Genomic DNA, 22396 nt, shown 5'->3' with positions numbered 1-22396 from the left:
ATATAAAGAGCTCAGCAAACCTAGCACCAAAAAAGCAAATGATCCCATCCAAAAATGGGCATAGGATATGAACAAAACATTCACTACAGAGGAGATCCAAAAGGCTAACAAACATATGAAAAACTGCTCTAGGTCACTGATTGTCAGAGAAATGCAAATTAAGACAACACTAAGATACCACCTCACTCCTGTAAGAATGGCATACATCAAAAAGGACAGCAGCAACAAATGCTGGAGAGGATGTGGGGACAGAGGAACCCTTTTACATTGCTGGTGGGAATGTAAATTGGTACAGCCTCTGTGGAGAGCAGTCTGGAAAACTCTCAGAAGGCTAGACATGGACCTTCCATATGATCCAGTAATTCCTCTCCTGGGGTTATGCCCCAAGGACTCCATAACACCCAACCAAAAAGAGGTGTGTACTCCTATGTTCATAGCAGCACAATTCATAATAGCTAAAACCTGGAAGCAACCCAGGTGCCCAACAACAGATGAGTGGCTGAGAAAGCTGTGGTATATATACACAATGGAATACTATGCAGCTATCAAGAACAATGAACCCACCTTCTCTGACCCATCTTGGACAGAGCTAGAAGGAATTATGTTAAGTAAACTAAGTCAGAAAGATAAAGATGAGTATGGGATGATCCCACTCATCAACAGAAGTTGAGTAAGAAGATCTGAAAGGGAAACTAAAAGCAGGACCTGACTAAATTGTAAGTAGGGCACCAAAGTAAAAACCCTGTGGTGAGGGGTAGACATGCAGCCTCCTGGGACAGTGGGGGGTGGGTGGGAGTAGGTGGGAAGGATGGATCACAGTCTTTTGGTGGTGGGAATGGTGTTTACTTTATTTTATAGAACAGAAGGAAATTGAGAGTGAGGAAGAGTGAGAGAGGGAGAGACAGAGAGATACCTGCTACACAACTTCACCACTAGTGAAGCTTTTCCTCTGCAGGCTGGGGAGTCACTTCACAGGAAGTGAAGCAGGTCTTCAGGTGTCTATCTTTCTCTCCCCCTCTCTGTTTTCCCCTCCTTTCCATTTCTCTCTGTCCTATCCAACAACAGTGACATCAGTAACAACAATAACTATAACAATAAAAAACCAAACACCTTTCTTTTAGAATACCCAGTTGATTCCTAACTATGACCACAGAATGCGAGCTCAGACCTACAGGGATGCAGAGGTTACACAGACTCCTGAGCTGAATATGGGCCCCAGATCTAATCGATGGGATTTACAGTTAATAATATTTATATATTTTTCCATATTTGGGAGCTACTCTCTGCCCAGAGCCACCTTTCTAGTCCTATTTCCAACTCTGACACCATCTCCTCAGACAACACCTTTATTCCACCTGCATGTTAGCTGTTGGGCTCAGGAAAAAAATTAGAAAAACCATTGACCCCTGGGAAGATATGTAAAATAGACATACTAGCATTTTCCAAAATGGAGACAACATATCCAATCTGCTATATTCTTACCTTTAGATTGGTGATTATTTTAAAAAAATGTTCTGCTTTATCTCAATGCTTTTTCAGTCACCAAATTGCAGATGCTAACATGATGCCAGCCTGACTTCCCTGAACAGATTATCTCACCAATGTACCTTGGAACCCCACCTCCTCTGAGCCCTGCCCCACTAGAGAAAGAGAGAGACAGGCTGGGAGTATGGATCGACCTGCCAACACCTATATCCAGTAGGGAAGAAATTACAGAAGCAAGACCTTCCACCTTCTGCACCCCATAATGACCCTGGGTTCATACTCCCAGAAGGATAAAGAATAGGAAAGCTATCAGGGGAGAGGATGGGATATAGAGTTCTGGTGGTGGGAACTGTGTGGAACTGAACCAATCTTATCCTACGGTCTTGTCAATCATTATTAAATCAATTAGAAAAAAGAATACCCAGTCAAGACATTCTTATTCACTTCTTAGCCCTTGTGAACTCACAACAACAACTGAGGAAACTGCCTAGTGTGCCTAGGACTAAGTATTCATTAGGAGCAGTAGGTCCAGGGCACATGATACTTTTATATAACTATGGCAACTATTTAATCTCTTTAAAGTAATAAATATTATATTTTGAAGAAAGTGTTTGATATATATTAATACATTTATCTTCATAGCAATAGGGTGGTAATTATCTTTTTGGTTGAGGAAGGGGAACATAATGGCAAAAGTGCATAGGGAATAAGAAGGTCATGCTACATCATTAAATATATCAACTTTTCCTGAAGATCCAAAACCTGAATAATATAATGACCTAATAGAGAACTGGCCCTTCTTTTAATCAGGGGGAATCCCCGGGAAAGCACAAACATCAAGTCCCAGCAGACAGCAAACCAAACACTTGAAACTATGCAAGGTGACTCATCTTCTCTGCAAACAGTAAAAGGAAGTGAATCTATCAGTAACTACAAAAAAAAAAAAAAAACTATTAAGGTTAAGATTGCCAGAAGGAAGGTTTTTATCAAGGTTCCAAAGTATCTGGTGAATAAGACCAGAAATGTCCTAATATATAAATATTTATATCTAACTTCATCAGATTAAAATGTCAATACTGAAAAGAAACAGGGGAGCAGGAATGAATTTACAGATACAATGAGAATTCAAGAGGTATTGATCTCTGGCCCCAAACCTCTTTTATGGTATATTATCATTCTGGGCAAACTATTCAGACCCCTAATGTCTGCCAAACTGTTGCCAGCTGGAGGAGTGTGGACTTGGTACTATCAAATGTGTAGTCTTCTTTAATAGCGAGCACTACTTATGACAGTGCAGTTTAATTGACTCCTCCAGTGAGATGCTGCAGCATGTAATAGTGGAAAGAATGATGATTTGTATAAAACCAGATCTCTTGTGATGTGGTGGTCCTCAACCCAACAATGGAATTGATGTTGCTACGTCCCTACCACTGTGATTAGAGAAACCTGCCTTTAATGTATGTGACCAAAAAGATTCTCCTAATCTTTTCACAAGTTTGGAGGATTCTTGAAACATCCTATCATTGGAAATGTTCCTTTTAGATCAAGGTTTTCCTTTTCCTTCTATTCATTTTTAAGGATAGAAGCTCTCAAGCCATACCCTGACTATGGATGAGTAGGCTACTTATCTTTGTACTGATTGTTGATACTCTATCTACAAAGGCTGCCTTGCCCCAGTTTATCTGTAAAAATATATTGGTGCCTGTTTTTTTTTTTTTTTACCACAATTATTCCCTTGAGCTTTACATTTTTTTCTTTTCAAAATTTTCTAATTTAAATGCAAATAAATACCTGAGGCATAAAGGAATGATTCCTTAAGTGCATTCTACCATATGGTCATAACTTTTTTGTTCTTTTTTTTTTTTTTAGGTTTGGTATTCAAACAAGTTTGGAAAACACTAGATTAAGCTAAATTAACTTACTGAGTATTTCTTCTTCAAAACAAGGAAATATATAATGCCACACTAATAGGCTTATTTTATCAAGTAATATTTGGTAAGATTAGTATTTATATATAACACAATCTGAAAAATGTGATCTAAGATGATAGGAACAAATGAAGGTTGATTTGTTAGAGCAAACTGAATTGATGAGATGAAAGTCAGTTCCAAATAAAATCTGACTTATCTAGAATGGAAATGTAAGTTATAAACTGGACAAAGGGCCCTCATCACTTCTACTGTGATCTTTGAAGTCCTAGTAAAAGCAAGATGACAAACAAGATATATAAAAAGAATCCAAATTAGAAGAGGAAAAGTATCGCTATTTACAGAAAACATAATTCTATACTTATAAAATTCTAAATATTTCACTAAAAAAAGAGACTGTCAATAAATTCAGTGAAATTCAGAATACAAAGTAAATGTACATAAATGTGCTGTGTTTCAATACACAACCAAGTTATAGGAAAAGGAAATCAAGAAACTAATATCATTCACAATGGCAGGAAAAAAGATAAAATACTTTGGAATAAATATATCAAAGGAGGCAAATACTATAAGACATTATTATAAACAATAAAAGAAATAACAAAGAAGTGGAAAGATATCCCATGTTCATGAACTGAAAGTATAAGTATTGTTAAAATGATCATCTCACTTAAAGAAGTTTATAGATTCAGTACAATCCCTATGAAAATCCCAGTGGTACTCTTTAAGGAAATAGTGGGAACATTTCTGAAATTTATTATTTGTATTTTTTAATATTTATTTATTGTGTAGACACAGCCAGAAATTGAGAGGGAAGGTGGTTATAGAGAGGGAGGGAGAGAGAGAGAGAGAAAGAGAGAGAGAGAGAGAGAGAGAGAGAGAGAAAGAAAGAAAGAAAGAAAGAAAGAAAGAAAGAAAGAAAGAAAGAAAGAGAGACCTGCAGCACTGCTTCACCATTCATGAAGCTTTTCCCTACAGGTGATGACCAGGGACTCAAACCTAGGTCCTTGTGCATTGTAACACCTGTGCTCAATCAGGTGCACCACCACCTGGCTCCCTGAAATGTTTGTAGAATCACAAAATACCATGAATAGCCAAAAATATTGTTGTATGTATACATGATGGGATACTACTCAGATGTAAAAAATGATGAAGTTGTCTCCTTTTCATCATCTTTGATAAAACTTGAGGACATTATATTGAGTGAGATAAGCCATAAAGAGAAGGACAAATATCAAATTATCTCACTCATTAGCTGGAGTTAATAAAGTAGGGATTGAGAGCGAGAGCACAAAGTGACATATGGACTGGGCATGGTATATTGCACCAAAGCAAAGGACTCTGGGAAGGGAGGGAAGAAATAAAAAACCTTTCCTAACTTTCTTCTACTTATAGGCTGTTTTGTGTTTTCCCTAAAGGTGGAAAGGAGAAATACACGTACCCTAATATAAAAATTTGTAAATGATAAATGTAAAAATAACTTTTAAATTATTCAAATGTTATAGGTCATTCATATCCATTAGACAGTATCTTGAAGAAACAGTGAATCTTATTGCACAGATCCTGATTGTGGGTAAAACTGAAACTAAGAATGCCAATGAGTATAGAATGAAAATGGATAGTGTGAGGACTAGGTGAAGCTTGTGTTAGATACCAAAAGCTGAAGTCTTTATTATTAAAGTTCTGAACCTCTAACAGAAACAACATACTCTGTAATTTATAGAAATAAATTTAAGGTTAGACCATGTAACTATTAAGCCACTACTATCAAGTGTATCAGAAATTAGTGGTTTAATACTTATGAATGCATGACCTGGATTAAAAACATAATTTGTAGCTTTAATATGGAAAGTAATAGTTGAGCAACCTTGTCAACACACCACCAATTCAGCTTCAAATGAACAAAAAGAAAAGCCAACCTCACTTAAGAGCAAACTTAACTATGGTCAACCACCCCTTCATCATTTTTTTCTTTATCAAATAAAGACATATTATGCCACATGAGAAAGCTAGGGCATTACCAGCTACTCCTAATTATATTACAACTTTCTTACTGAGGTGAGGAATAAGCTGGATGGATAATTTCCTTGTCTACACAGACCACAACTATCTCCTATCAAGAAGTCTGGAAACTGGTCTTTAATACTGTCAAACATAAGCCAAAATTATTAAGGTCATTGAAGACATATGCAAACAAAATGCAAAGAGATGCAAGCCATTATCTTCATAATGCTTTTCAATTACATTAAGCCAGTCAGCAAAATGGTACACACAGGAATAAATGCAACAATAAATATGCTATTAACCACCAGGCTGATTAAAAATTATGATTTAAACAAAGAATAGAGGGATAAAACCATTTGATCTGGTCTATGTGGCATTCAGTTAATACCTAAATCAAATTATGGTCTTGTTTTCATGATTTAAATGTTCCATAACAAATAAACTTGAACATACTTTCTCATTTCCAACTTAATACCAGTATCAGACTTAGCTAAAAACAGGAATGAAATCTTACCCAAGGAAGTTCAAGCCATTGCAACACATGTGTCCTCAGCCTACACAGAGGAAGATCATATTCTCAAGTCTTAAGAATACCTACCAGTAATAAAAGTGACTGACATGTGTTAATATTAGAACTGCCATTGCTAACTATGAGAAATGGGCTGGGTTACAAAACTTTGAGTTTGGCTCTAACTTTTCAGTGTACTCAGCACCTATTTTGTAATTAGTACATTTGTCCTCAAACAACCAAATATTTCTATTTAATATTCTTAATCTAAACAGAGCAAATTTTTTGGTGTTTGTGGGCATGCTTCATTTACATACAAATTTTACCATTAAGGTAACAATAGTTAGTTCCTAATTATACAACAACTTCCATAAAAAGTATTTCATAATATGTTCTCTAAATATATTCATCTGCAAAAAAATTTACTTAAATAAATCTAAGAAATCCCAGTATAATTAATTAGGGTACTATTCTGTGGGACATATCAGAACATTTAACGTGCCCTTGGCTTTGGTACACCAAATACAAAACATGTACAATTAGTGTACCTTGGATTACAAAATGATTGGGATGAGATAGACGGTATATAGGTGTGAGTTTTCTGAGAAACTTAAAATAGTTGTAGCATAAAGTATATATAAAAATCATAGGAAGGGGCCAAGCGGTGGTGCACCTGGTTAAGTGCTTACATTACAATGCTAAAGGACTCAGGTTCAAGCTCCTGGTCCCTACCTGCAGGGTGAAGCTTCACAAACGGTGAAGCAGAGCTGCAGGTGTCTCTCTGTCCCTCTCCCTTCTCAATTTCTGTCTCTATCCAATAATAAGTAAATAAATAATATTTTAGAAAATTTAAAAAATAAAAATTAAGGGAAGAGGCACAGTTCTGCCTTTGAATAGTTATTCTGTAGTATACTGAGTCTTTTTTTATTAGAATCTACGGTTTTCAATCACCAAAGATATTGCAAGAGGAAGAAAGTATTGACTGAAAATAATGCACATTTTTTTCTCTGATGGGAGACCAGAATTCTCTTTAGAGTCAACAGTACTGACCACTGAACCAATTCCCCTGTAATAATTTTGTCATGTATTTACACCCCTATGACCAAGTGCATCTGTCTGGTAGAAATGCCTGGCTGCATTCTTTCCCAGATATTAATATAGGTGGCACTTTAGTGGAATAGTCAATGACATGAAGAACTTGTTTTAGAGGGGAACAGATGGCTGCATCTTCCTTGAGATAATTTTAGGGTATTGAAACAGATATATATATACTGCTAGTTGAACAAAATTAAGACAGTAAGTCACATGGGAAAGAGAAAGAGAAGAAACATTGTTTAGTATAAGATAAAAACAATGGACCAGAGGCTTTAGTGTGTCTTTAATATCTGACATTTTTCTAGAATAAATATAACAGGCAATTCAACCTCTTTATACCAGAATTGTTGCTGAAGGTCAACAAGAGTGTATCTAAAGAAAAAATTAGTGGGTAAATCCTATTTCCCTACACATATATTGATATTAACAAAAATGTGTTAAAACATAGGTTATAGCATATTTTTCTTAGCAGATAAGGAAATTGAGTCAAAGTGATCATTCCACATAAACATTAATTTTAATTTTTGAAACCTCACACTTTTTGACCATTGTTTTGTCTTTCTTCCAAATAAGAAATATACATATGAGGTAGGGATGATAAGAGTCTCCTAACAAGAATGATGCCTGAGATATAGGATGACCAAGGAATCAGAACAAAGAAGAGTATTTTGGAGGGGGAAAAGTACATACCTGTTTTCCATCCAATGTGTAGAGTTTTTTGACAACCCCTGTTTCTAATTTGATGGCTTCAGTTATATCAGTGAGAACTTGTTCAAAAGAATGGGCTGTCTTCTTATTCAGTAGCACACGCACTGCCTTGCGAGGCTTCACTCCACTTCTGATGATAGTTACCAGTTTAGGACGCACAAAGTCTTTGTTTTCTCTGGCTTGAGCACTGTTACTACTAGCCAGGGACTGGGGGGCTTTCATATTGGCAGATGTCTTCACATTGACAGACCAATTGGGATTAACATTCTTGGTGTACTCCACCTTTTTAAAAAAGTTGTCTGAGGAACAAACATAGCTTTCCCCTAAGAGAAGAAACAAATTATGATTAGTTTAATAGCAGATGCATGGACTATTTTAACAAAAGTCATATAAACAGACTTTGGGGCAGTACTTTTGAAGGATATGGCAATAATAACCAAATTTATTTTTGAGTGGGGTACTCTAACATCATGACTTGATAATTCCCAAAGGAAATGAACACATCTATATATAATCTAATGAGTTGGATTGATATGTTTACTCAAACTTGGTATAGCTTTATTAGAACTGGAATATTTGTCACAATTTCTATTATCTTTGTTAATATCCAGGGGCATTTTAAAGGAGTAATTTAACTATGTTCCATTTTCTTAATATTCCTGGAATATTTCTAAACTCAGTTTCATGCATTGTTATATTATGAAGCAAGTACTTCATAGACAAAACACATTGTTTCCAAATTAAAGTGTTAAATGAAAGCTTGCCTATTAAAAGCATATACCAAGTACTTGGATGAGTCCAAATTGTCCTTTGCAGATTATATGGCTAAACAGTAGAATGCTGAAACATGTGTTTTTGTGTGTGTGTGTGAGAGAGAGAGAGAGAGAGAGAGAGAGAGAATATGTGGTTGTATATTTGTATTTTATGCTGCTCACTGCTCATCTCGATATGAAACCATTAAAATCTGTGTGAGCGCGCACAATCACTCACACACACACACATATTCCTTGTATTTTCAAGTCTAGATCTTGTTTGATAAATGTTTTATCTTAATTTTTGTAATTTATTTTCTTTTCATTTCTTTTTTAATTTATTTATAAAATAAAAAATATCGACAAGATTATAGGATAAGAAGTGTACAATTCCACATACTTCCCACCACCAGAGAGCCCCTCTCTCTAAAGCTTTCCTATTCTTTATCTCTCTGGGAGCATAGACCCAGGATTATGTGTTACAGAAGGTGGAAGGTCTGGCTTCTGTAACCACTGAACATGGGTGTTGGCAGGTTGATCCATAATCCTGGCCTGTTTCTTTCCCTAGTGGGGCAGGGTTCCAGAGAGATGGATTTCACGGTTATATTGATGAGGTTGATAAATGTTTTACCCTACTTTCACTGCCTATTCTTCATCTTTCCATTTTCTCAAACACTGAAGACTGAATTTGTGTATTCAGGGTCATCCCTTGGCAGTAATGAGGTAGAGATAGGAGACTACATTATACAGTTTGAATGATGGTTTGGAGGGATCTAGTATAACTTCCATTTCCCTCTGACGAGAGGAAGCAACTAACACAGCTGAAGAAATGAAATGAATAGAGACAAAAAGGGGATTGGATAGCTGGTACTGGAGTCTAGAGAAGAGAGAGGAGTAAGCTCTGTCTGGGGGAGAGAACAATGGAAAAGTTTGAATTTTTATAGCAAAAAAAAAAAAAAAAAACGTATGTCCAAGCCTATATAGAGATAGAGCTGCATAAAACTGGTATAATTTAATGATACTTAATTGTTCAGAAATAATGATAAATAAATAAGTAAACCTTAACCAGTGTAAAAAAAGGATTAAGCATAATTATTGTTTTATGACTCTTCTTTAGTCTCAGAAGAACTGCCTAAAGACATTCAGGAATATTGGGTTGATAATTCACTCTGTTTGCAAATATTGATTGCCATGCTGTAGCAACAAATCTTTTAAGTCACATTAATTTATCACTTGTTGCTTAGATAGTTTTCAGTCAGATTTTCTAGGGCATCTTTGAGGACATTTTATGTGTATGTAAACATGGAGAGTAAATGACATTTAGTGTATGCAAAGTGGCTTCCAATATTACTTTGAGTCTCAGAAGTCACTAGTTGTGTTCTACCCTGACAGGAAACTAGGGAATAATTTATAGATTTGTAAATGAACACAGATCCTCTCCTCTGGTTCACAAAAATCACCCAGGATGGGAATGTCAAAAAGTTGATCAAAAGAAGTTCACATTTCTCTGGATCCCTGACAAAATTAATCCTAGCTCTCCAAGTATTTAAAGACTTGGGTGTTTAACTTGTGAATTTAAAGCATAAGGTATCTCCTTTGTTTTCCCATATATACATAGATAATTTTCCCCACACCCAAGATACAGTGTTTTGCCTTAGAAGTTCACCAGATTCGCAGGCATCTTCCAAGAAAGCACTGTCTTTAAGTCAGATGTTTTCCATAATATGGCATGTATTTTAAAACAGTCAGACAACTGGTAGTTTAGAAATGTGTGAGCAATATATTTATGATTTCACTCTTCCACAATCTCCTCTAGAGAGTCAGCTGTATGGCCCTATTAGGGTGCTGGATATTTTATGCTCATGTCTTTTAAAACTCTTAAGCCTCTGAACTTTGACTATGATTAACTATCCCCAGATGAAAATTAGCATGATGGCAGTTATAGTATTAGGTGTCACCCGAGAATTTTCCAGATGGTCGAGCAGTCAGCCAAAACTATGTTGAGCACCTTCTGACAGTACATTATAGTCCCTCCACTCTCTTTTTGGCTCCAGTATGGAGTAATGGAAAAAGAACAGGTGATGTGATGTCAGTCAGAATGTGGTCCCAAATAACTCCTAGTCCTTGGGCAAATTACCTAGCCTAGTCTGGTTTCAGTTACTTGCCTATAAGGTAGAGATGATCATGATACCTACCTTATAGCATTGCTAGGAGGCACAAATCAGACAGCAAATAAAAAGTTGTGAATCCAGAGCCTGGAACATAGTAAGTTCTTGACAAAATCCAGCTATCATTTTTATTAAGATCCTCATCTTAATGAATAAAGAGAACATGATGCAAGGAGGGGAAAAAGAGGGGGGAAGGGTTCAGATTAAATATATAAAGAGGAGGAGGCTAGAAACTGAAGGAAAAAAAAAGAAGACAGGTTCAATTCTGCACCCCATAATTGTCCTTGGTCCATGCTCCCAGAGAGATAAAGAAAACTTCCAGAACTCTGGTAGTGGGAATTGTGTGGAATTGTACCGCTCTTATCCTATGGTCTTGTCAATATTCTTTATTTTATAAATATTTTTTAAAAGAAGGCAGGTTCAAGCCTGGCCCACACCACATTGAAGGAAGCTTCTGTTCTATGTTATCTCTCACTATCTTTGCCTCTATGAAAAAAGGACAGAAGGGAAGCATGTTGAGGTGGCAATCACTGTGTTGGTTAGGTTGTGATTGGCAGATGCAATATTATTTGATATGGATTGGGAGAGGGATATGGGAAAGTGGGCCCTATCCAATGGTTCCAGGACTGGGGGAAGTACAGGCTCTATAGTGGAGATGTGAGGTTCCTGCTGTCTTAGGGTTCAAAAAGACAATCGATAGTTAATGTTATCATCACATTATTTGGTAATTGGGTTAATTTTGAAAAGTCCTTTTGTTAGGGTTTGCTGTACAGTACCCAGTATCTTGTATATAGCTGTGCTATTGGTTGCTTCTGATCTACTTGGTCTAGGCTTTTGAGAGAGTCTGCATATCAATTACACAGCCTATATATTGAAAAGATTCAGTTTGTGTTTCGAAAAACTTTGAGACATAAATTAATTTTCCCCCTCTAGTATTAATTAACTAGTGATTTATATGACAGCATTTTACTAGGAGTGTACATAAACACCATTCCCACCACCAGAAGACTGTGACCCATCCCTCCCACCCACTCCCACCCCCCACTGGCCCAGGAAGCTGCATGTCTACCCCTCACCACAGGGTTGTGGAATGACAACCCTTCAACTTCATTACTCTGGTGAGACCTTTCCTTTCATAGTATACTCTAATTTCATCTCAGGTGGTTTACTTTCTAACAAAGTCCCAAAACCTAGATAAACACCAGTTTCTGTGAGAGAGAGCATATGTTCACACGTATCCGTAAACTACTGCAAAATATATACCTGAAAGCAGAAGTACACTAGAGTTTGCAGTGAGTGTCCCCCTAACACTTCCTCTCCACTATTCCAAGCTTTGGGTCCATGATTGCTCAACAATTTGTTTGGCTTTGTATGTTAACTCTCTTTTCAGTCACCATGTTCCAGATGTCATCAGGATGCCGGCCAGGCTTCCCTAGACTGAAGACCCCACCAATGTGTCCTGGAGCTCCGCTTCCCCAGAGACACACCCTACTAGGGAAAGAGAGAGGCAGACTGGGAGTATGGACCGACCAGTCAACGCCCATGTTCAGCGCGGAAGCAATTACAGAAGCCAGACCTTCTACCTTCTGCAACCCACAATGACCCTGGGTCCATGCTCCCAGAGGGATAGAGAATGGGAAAGCTATCAGGGGAGGGGGTGGGAAATGGAGATTGGGTGGTGGGAATTGTGTGGAATTGTACCCCTCCTACCCTATGGTTTTGTTAATTAATCCTTTCTTAAAGAAAAAAGAAAAAAAAGAAAAAGGACAGAAGGAAGGAAGGAAGGGAGGAAGAAAGAAAGGGTGTCGAGTAAGGTGGATAGCAATCTCAGAACTACAATAGAGATGTTATGTTACATGAATACTGGCCAGGTTCTAGGCCTCAAGGATAACATTTCCTATTGGTTAAGGAGAGGCTCTTGTTTCTACAAATGCTAAATGTAGTACCCCATTGGCTAACATCCAGAAAAATCATTGCTGCCATGCTGATGTACACAGAGGGCAGAATATTATTAAGACTTTTTTTTTCAGAGTAGTTTTAGGTTTCCAGAAAAAAACCTGAAGGAATAGAGATTTCCCTTATGTTCCCCATTTGTACATGGGTATAACCATTCCAATAATCAGTATCCTCCACCAGAGGGCAGGATATTTATGGTGGTTAATGGAGAAGTCAATCTGGATTCAATTTCCAACTATGTGCACAGGCAAATTATTTAATCTCTGCGACTCAGATTTTCATCTATAAATCAGAGATACTGTATTAGTGACAAGGGGGTCTCTTTCAGTTCCTTCCAGTATTTAAGTCTGAATAGTCTTGAAGAAGACATTTTGGTTTATTCTCCATTCCAAACAGAATTTACGAAGCAAAGCTGTTATGAATTTCAATGTTACAGAAAAAAAGAAAAGACGATCACAGAGTGTTCCCCCCTTAAGTATTGGAAAGGTATCAAATTTTGACTATTTATACTAACTTTTCCTTGTTCTGATTTTGCAGACATCTACATCTACTGCCAGAATTTGATCATCCTGTACACCCAGGTGCCTGGCACTTGTAGCTGGGTGAGATGTGTCGAACCTTCATGTATCTGGATTCTCATTCTGCCAGTTTCCAGGGTCCCTTTCCCTCACTGACAGGCCAGATGGAAAGCTGACTTCAGACAGCCAAGCAAAGTGAGTTTTCTGGAATGAACAACATACTGCAGAGTGAAGGAGTAAGGAAATGAAATCATGAAATCTCAGCTAAGAGAGCAGGAAGAGAGTCTTTGAGCTCAAGATGATCGAAAGTCCATTTCCCTTCACTTTCAGGAGGTTTCCATTTTAAACATGAAATTTATTAGTATTTTCTAAATTCAAAAGCACTTCTGCCTGGGTTTTTCTCAATTCCAGTGCTTCCTTACTTAAGACTAAAATGTTAAGTTGTACTTTATTGGGTTATCATAACATAAGATGAAAAGTGGACTGGGGTGTTGTATTGCACCAAAGCAAATGACTCTTGGAAAGGAGGAAAAGTGGCAGGATGAAGAAACACTGGGATCTTGATGTTTCTTCTAGACACCAATTAAGGAGAGATGAGAGGTTGTGACTATATGTTAAAGACTATAAAAATGGGAAAACTTCCAATGAAGGGGATGGGATGCAAAATCTAGTGCTGAGAACTGTGTGGAATTGTACCTCTCTTATCCTACTATCACGTTGATCATTACTAAATCAATTTAAAAAAAGATAAAAAGACTATATTGTAAACCATTAACACCCTGACCCACACATAATAAAATTTTAAAAAATCATCTTAAGCTATGTGTTCACTTCAGTAGAAAGAAAATAAATGAGTGAGAAGGTGGATTCAACTCATTAGAGTAAATATATTGTGGCAAATAAATGAGATCATACCTAGTGTTACCACACAGCCCACATTTTCTATTAAAACTCCCTCAATTGTTAATATTTGGTCCCATATTTTGCACTATAACATTCCTAAGATTGATCTGAGTATTCACAACAAGGAATTCTGAGAAGAATTTGGACAGAAAGAGAAAGATTCTATGGTGAAAGACTAATTGCATTCAACAACCCACTGGGAACAAGGCAAATATATGCATATTCATACCCTATGTAACTTCTCTAAGGGCAATATATGGAGACACTGTTACAATAGATCTGGGATGCGGCCTTCAAATTTGTCTAAAGCTCTAAATGGTTCCAAAATGCAGTCAGATTTAGAAACCCCTGGTCACTTCAGCCTCTCACTAGCATCATTATGATTACATTTATTAACATTATTACATCACTGACAACATCATCTTATAGTTGTAGGTGTTTAGGATTTTTGCAAGAAATATCAAAATAATTTAAATTTGGAATATTTATTCTGTAAATATACACTTATATAAATAAAAGCAAGGAACTGTGGAAAAGTTAACATCATGACCTGACTTCAGTCTAAAATATTCTCCTTGCTGTTTTCCATATCTTGTCATATAAAGTGTACTGAAGACATCAGACAAAGGCCATAAGACCAGAGTGACTAATAGTAAATTTTTTTTTCTTTTCTTTAATTTTATTTTAGCTTAAACATTTAGTAATATGTTGATTTGGAAGCATGATATATAATGTGATTCATTATTTTCTATAGTCCCTTAGAGCAAAACAGGCAAACAAACAAAATGATTCTTATTTCTTTGCAGTGTCTATCATATTAGTTAGTTCAAGGGGACTATGACGATAAAATAATCCAGTATCTCCCAAGTCTAAATTCTCCTAAGTGTCACCTGGGAAGGTTTATAAAAGCGTAGATATTACTTTAGTTTGGAGATTCTGGTTGAATGTATCTGGGCTGTGGGCCACATTTTTTAAATTTGTCTAAAGTTATAAATGATTCTGAAATGTAGTCAGACTTGTTAACCACTGATCATTTCAGGCATCTATCATCATTATTAAAATTATTATCATTATTATATCATTGACAGTAACAGTGTCTTGTAGATGTTGTTGGGTTTTGCTTTTTTTTTTAACCAAATTCACTTAATTTGCAAACACTTGTTCTACAAAGATGCATCAATAAAAGTAAAAATAGAACTTAATTTTTCATGTGTCACAGGGAAAGGTACTGGACTAGCCACTAGAACAAATAAGATAAATTTTAAAGATCCACTATGATTAGATGAATGTGTGCATATATGTGTGAGAAGAGACACAATGTGTATTAACTAAAATATTCAGTTGTATTTTTACCTTGCTTATCTATTTCCATTATCTATTACATAATGTCACCCATAAAATCACACTATATAGAGTAGGTGTTACAGATATTACAATGGATACACAAACATAAAATAGAATACTATATAGGTATTAAAAAGAATAAACATGATGATGAACAAGGTAAAAAAATATGTTGATTGAAAGCATCCAGTTACAAAATATCACATTATATGTGATTCAATTTATATGAAATGTTTAGAATATGTTAATCTATAGAGACAAGTAGTAGATTAGTTTTTGTTTAATGTTGAAAAGTATACGAAAAATGGACAGTCATGTCAAATTTTACAGGTTTTTTTTTTCCAGGTTGACAAAACAGTCTAAAATTAGATTAGGATAATTACTGTAACACTTGATGAGCTTCTAAAAATAATTAGGTTATACACTAAAAATGACTGAAATTACCATATTAAAATCATACCTTATTAAAAACATATTATGAAAAGAAAGAACATAAATCACAGAGATGATAAAAAACAAACCTAACAGAGATGGATAGTAGTACACTCAGTAAAGCACACGTTTCCGTGTGCAAGGGCCTGGGTACAACTCCCAGGTCTTCACCTTTGGTGTGGGGGAAGCTTCATGAGTGGAGAAGCAGTATTGAAGGTATCTCTACTCTCTTCTTTCTTTCCTCTATGTCTCTCTGTCTCTATCAACAACTAAGGAAAAATAAATATAATATTTATTTACATATAAAAACCTATGTAGATAACTAGTTGTAAATTAGAATGACTAATTGAGGTTATAACAGTTGAGGTTCCTATTTGTTGATTGCTATTGTGTACTAGAAAGAATTATGAAAGCTTCGTTGTCTTATTTAACCCTCAAATCAGTAATTTACACTTAACCAATGAAAATTTGCAGCTCTGGTAATCAAAATACTTCCCCCAAAGTCACACAACCTAGTAGGCAGCAACTTTTGTATTTTAAATAAAGTCAAACTTGAACCAAAGACTTCTAATCTACTGCCTCTAAAATTAGAATCTCTGCATACTGTTTTGTTTTTTGTTTTTAAGTATCACCACAGATCAGCAACCCCATTAAAAGTAGTGTGTCCTTGACAAGTGTCACTCAGATCTATGAGAGCATTAAAAAAAAGTGTGTGTGCGTGTGTGTGTGTGTGTGTGTGTGTGTGTGTGTGTGTGTGTGTGTACAGAGTTCACCTGGAGCTCTTCCCAAATTCTCACTATTGTCCCAGAGATAACCTGCATTTTTCTTGATTGAATGGGCAATACTCAGTACTCGGGTATAGAAGGAATTTGATGCCCACTAAGTCTTGCAGTTGTCGATAGCACATAGTAAATGAAACTCTGTCCTATTCATACTCCACATAGTTTAGCTATTCACAAAGATGTCTAGGAGTAGTAGGTAGGAGGAGTCCAATCTAGGAGGACCCAACAGAACTCAAGAGCAGACTGCAGTCTTAATTATTATATTTAATACCTATATTGCATTGGGATTATTGCACATACCCTACACACACACACACACACACACACACACACACACGCACACACAATCCATAGGTTTGCCCTTAGGTTAATATACACTGAAAACAAAACAAATTTGTAGGAAAATATCTTTTCATGAGATCTTTTGTATAGCATAAATATGAACATGAAAATCTTTTCTCCAAATTCAGTATCATCTGACTCATAATTCTCCCTTAAGGTCTATTGTGGTTTTAAGAGTATCATAGCTGGTGGAAACAAAGACATACTGGGGTGACTCAGGGTACTTTGTAAAATTAACCCTTTGTAAAAGTAACCCTTCAAATTCAAATGACAAGAGGATTATACTGTGACAAAAGATGCACACCCTATCAATTATTCTGCTATCTCACTCAATGTAGTTTCAAGCCTTTCAAGTGTGCCCTGACTCTCCTTTATTTTAATATATGTAGTAAGATAACCATTCAGTGTTCAGAAAAAAATCCTAGGATTAACCTATGCCTAGTCATGCAGCACATGATGAAGTAATCAAAGTGTCCTCAGCTTTATTTGTCAAGGTCAGCTTGAACCCTAAGACCCAGATTCAGTAATCATATAGACACAGTCTCTTGAAAGCAATAGTCCCTAAATCACTTGAATTGACTTGGGAAACAAGAGGTTCTAGTGAGAATGTGCTCTTATATAAGGAATGCATTCATGCTCCTTTGTCTAGGAACACAAGAAACCTAGAAACAGTGAAGCAGAGGTGGGGCACTCCCATACCAAGTCACTTAGTGTGCTATTTTTCTTTCCCTGTTGGCTGTTTCACAATTTGATTTCCTTAGAGATCTGGCAGTTCTAAGCTCACCTTTGTTCAAGGAATGGAAGGAGTAAAGAGGAAGAGTTTAAGAGTGAGGTAGATAATTGGAGAAAATATATTCATTATTGCCATTCACTAAGAGAGTCATTTAAAAGACTGTGTCAGGATACATGACCAAGTCTGTCACACCAGTTTAAAAGTGTAGGTAGTGTAGTCCTTAATATAATTGATTTGATAATGTAAAAATATTGTAAAAATAGTGTTCTAACGTCTTTTTTTCCAGACAACTTCAGAAAACGACACAGTTAGCAAGTAGTAGTAAGAGGTAAGATATACTCTATTTCAATTGGGGAAGGTACACAGGTTGCCAATATTTTTAGCAATCTAGACACAAAATTCAACTGCAAAACTAAAATCTAGAAAGAACTTAAAATCTAGGTACAGTGAGTCACTTCTTATTCTGATAGGAATGGCATATACTAAAATACCAAACATGACTATGGCTTTCTTTGGTATTTCTCTCAGTGACCTCAGTTTAAGGGACACACCCTGAAGTAGGCTTTTTAGAAGCAACAGCTGAGCAGTGACCACTTACCAAAAACCAAAGTCCTTTGTATGTCCAGGAAGTCCTGCTTTCAGGGTCCACATTTCCATGAAGTACAATTCATAAATAGTATCTCAGCAGATCAAATACATTTGGATATAATGATATTTTATCTCTGTTCATACCACTAAACTTTCCTAATTTTAAACCCCTAGCAATTTCACTTTCTACCTCAACAATGCTATTTAGAGTTAAGTAAGAATAAGATCTAAATCTAAAATGAGTGGCATAATACAGCTTTTCCTTTCTAATTATCACTACCATTCACACCGTAACCTCCGCAGAGACTAAAAACCATAAGGAGTAATGAATGATTAATGGATATGATGCCTATAGAATCAGAAGCTTGAACATTTGCCTAGTGATTTGACAAATATATTTTAAATGCTTTCACTATAACCCAAGAAATGTAACTATATCCAGTGATGCCACATCCCACCAGTTACTACCACCCATTCCGCTCCTTGCGTTAATTACCTTCCTCCAGTTCATCCATGCTTCCGATTTTTCTGGATCCATCAATAGTGTAAATGTAACGAACTCCCTGAGGCAGGTTGATGTTGTCTGACAGAGATCGGGTCAGATCAGCCAGCAAGGCATCAAAGCTGCGAAAACGGTCGGAAGAGACAGCATACACAATCCCCTTGAAGTAGCGGTCCCCATTGCGGTAGAAACGTACCTTCTTGGCCTTCTTTTCATTGCTCAGTGCCTGCAAGGTTCTTGTTCTATAGAAGCTACAATGAGCACTGTGAGTAGGGCTGGGAAGCCCATTCATACGTGAGCCTCGCATGTTCCTGGATGCCTTATCTCTTTCGTCAAAATGTCCAAAATCAAGTTCCATATTTTGTTGGAACTTTAAAGACCTGAGTGTTTGAGAAAGGATGGGAGTGAAAAGAGACAGAGAAAAGGGGGTGAAGAGAAAACAAAAGAAAATCAGATATTAGCCAGATTGAGATCTACAGTCTGCTGCTTCTGAAAAAAAAAGCTGGTTGAAAAAAGCCAGTGACCCATCTGCTGCTTGCCCCTGACCTACACAATATTGATCTTAATAGAGAAGAAGGAGGAGTAGGGATCTGGTGGTTATGGGGCTTAAGGCAAGAGATAGGCAGAGAGGCAATTTTGATGCTATTCCAAATCAAGGAGAGGGAGGGATTTGAAAACTGCTTAAAATTCTGGGACTTAGTGACAGTCACTCCTATCAAATTGTAACTTCAGGCTAAATACATTAAAACTGGAATCTGTTTCCTCACACATCCCCACATGATGAGCAGTTGTAAATGGATTCCTAGCCTGACAACAATATTCCTTGAAGAGAACAGAAGGAGCAAGCCAAGGTTAGCACCCTCAGTTTATGAACCAATCTTTAAATCTCAGTAAAATGACTATAATGGAGAGTTCTTTAATTTTATCTCAAACCTCGCTACTCAAATGTGTACATCCCCTCCCCCCTACCTAATAAACCATCATTCTTTTAAAGGGACTGCCTCCAAGGAATAGCCAATGTCTTTGTGTTATTCATCAATTCCTTTCCCTCTACAAAGCTTGTACAGTTATCCCTACATTCATCAGATACACTGACAAAAATATTACAAACCAGTTATTTTTTAAGTTAGTAGTTCTGATTTCACCCAGTACCATTTGGTCACAAAAATCCTTTTTTTTTTTCAGGTGCTCTATCTATTCCCTGTCAATAAAACCCTGCCTCTCAATGGAATAATTTGTTGAAAAATTCCCAAATGTATCCCTAAAAAAACGTAAGGGATATTCATTAAAAACAAGCACACCTTTCATTGTTCTGGATTTCTAGCCTGACTAAAAGATTATTTTGCCCTCATAGTAGGCAATTCACCCAAATTTAACTCAGGTGTATTATCTGAAGAAAAAGATGGTCATTGTCATCTACCAGGTTTTTCTTTCTCCCCCCTTCTACTGATCCACACACACCCTATAATAAATAAAGTCAGATTCCAAAACCGAACATGTTAGCAAAGGCAGTGACAGCCTAAGAACAAAACTATTAGCATGCATCTCACAGATGGGGATAAAAGAACTCACAAAGCAAGCAAGGTTCAGCTAGCACACACTGCCACCACAAAATATTTGTAAGAGACCAGGAAGAAAGGAGATAAAGGATATACTGATGTCTAGAAGATTTGCCAGGCTTGGTTCCCCTTTCCTTCCAATGTCACTATGACCTGTGCTGAGCTCAGCATTGTCTCTGTCAGATAATCTGCAGTGGTAAGAGACCCCACCTGCTCAAGACAAGTGGCAAGCATTTCCTGGGCATACTTACAATACCTGGATTTGCTTTAGAATCAATACCTGGAATCAAAGTAAAATTAAAAAATCAAAGTAAAATTATTCTAAATAAACATGAAAGTGAAAACAAAGAAGCATCAAACTCACTTTTCCGAAGGAAAATCCCAGGTATATACTTAAAAGAAAAATCCTATAGAATAAGACAAAAAGAAAGAGAGAGTCTTGTGCTTTTTCCTATTTGACATCTGTTACATTCTGCTGAAAATTGCTTGAAAGCCCCACTCACCGGTTTTCTGCTGGTTGGGTGGAGATGCTGAGAGAAAGAAAACCAATCTCTCTATGCCTTTGTTGTCTGAGCTCCAAGCAAGAAATTCCTGCCAGGGTGGATAGATGCCTTCTAGGTCCTAGTGCCTTGTCCAGCTCTCCTCTATAACTCAAGCTTAGTGAATCCCCCCCAATCCTCTATGGTTAATTACATGATTTTTTTCTAAATTCTCAGGCTGCATTAGCAGCTAGAACAGTTTCATTTATATATTGAACAGGAAATCAAGGAAGCAAACTAATTGCACAGGAAAAAATCATAATGCTCTGATAAGCAATGTGCTAGCTAGCTTCTTCTTTTAGAGAACTGGCTATTTTACTTGGCAAAATCCTTGACCTAATCAATATGAATGCCAGAGTAAGACAAACAAAGAAAACTTCATAAACATTATTGCTATCTTCCTCCATTTCTTGAGATAAAATGAAATGTTCACAATTTTTTCAAGGCATTTCTTGTATCTGAGAATAGGTTGTTTATAGATGAAGTTGGGGGAATTGACTAAAAAAGAGTAGTAAAAGGACAAAACCAGAGAAATAATTCTAGAATTTTATGGAGAATGGCTGAGAAATAAAAACTCTACATGGTTTTTAGCTTGGTATAATAATTTATATAATAATATAATTTAATGGGATCTGTGACATTTACCTTTGAGAGTTCAAATCCAACCAAAAAACCTTTGTAAAGTGAATCTGAAGGCTACACTATAGATACTCTTCTCAAACAATTAGTTTGAGAAGGTCTCTTATGCCAAATATTTTATATAAAGGTCAAGGAATTGTCAGACCAAACTGCATGACAAAGAGAAACTAAAGTTGGGGGAAGCTACCATCTTAACAACTGTAGCTACATATTTTAGATTGTCGGAAAAGTCATGACATATTTTTGCATAGAAAATACATTATATATTTTTTTAAAAAAATCAAAATTAACATGTAGCAGTTTTGAATTATCATAATTTCATTTTTGCTTGATTTCCAGGAAGCCCAGAGCTTCCAGAATTTTTATAATTGTCTTCTAATTCCTAGTGCAAGTAACCCTCTATATATATATAGTTGTTGATTTATAATGAAATAATTATATTCATGTGTTTTATTTTAAATTACCTCAAAATAGGAAATTTAAATAATGTTACATTCTCTGGATGGTACTGATTCATCTATAATATCTTTGTTACTTGAGTGGTCAGCTTTAAATATGCAACATGCCCAGGTAAGTCCTCCAAATACCTTGCTTTTGCTCTACTGGTTTCTAGTCACCTCAGGAAACTGCAAGTGCCTGCATGTTCTCATTTCTTTGTTTCTATTGATACAATATAAGCTGCTCATTGATACAATGTGAGCCACTCTTAAAAACATCATGGTTATTCAGGTCAAGGATAGAAAAATAGGAGTGAATAGGAGAAAAGACACATGAAAATGCCAATAAAATGTTACAAATTCTTGGATAAGGACAAGAGACTGGCCCACTTAATAATAGCTTTTTTGTTCAATATCACACCACCCCATTATCAGGGAATCCTTGAATTCCCACACAAATATGATGGGCTTAGA

At 36.3% G+C, this 22396-nt stretch overlaps 1 protein-coding gene across 2 annotated transcripts in view; it reads right to left on the bottom strand.

The window, feature by feature from the left end:
• DCX (doublecortin) overlaps positions 1-20738 on the bottom strand; it is a 102229-nt gene extending 81491 nt beyond the window's left edge. For both annotated transcript variants that reach the window (XM_060183188.1, XM_060183189.1), the window contains exons 1-3: positions 20672-20738; positions 18743-19128; positions 7711-8051 (exon numbers count right to left, since the gene is read on the bottom strand). In XM_060183188.1, coding sequence (XP_060039171.1) covers positions 7711-8051; positions 18743-19106 — 705 coding nt within the window. In that variant the 5' untranslated portion in view covers positions 19107-19128; positions 20672-20738. The remainder of the gene's footprint in view (positions 1-7710; positions 8052-18742; positions 19129-20671) is intronic.
• Positions 20739-22396: the final 1658 nt, after the last annotated feature.

This window comes from Erinaceus europaeus, chromosome X (assembly GCF_950295315.1).
Source record: "Erinaceus europaeus chromosome X, mEriEur2.1, whole genome shotgun sequence".
In the NCBI taxonomy this organism is placed as follows: Eukaryota; Metazoa; Chordata; class Mammalia; order Eulipotyphla; family Erinaceidae; genus Erinaceus; species Erinaceus europaeus.
This window is presented reverse-complemented; position numbering and strand designations above follow the sequence as displayed.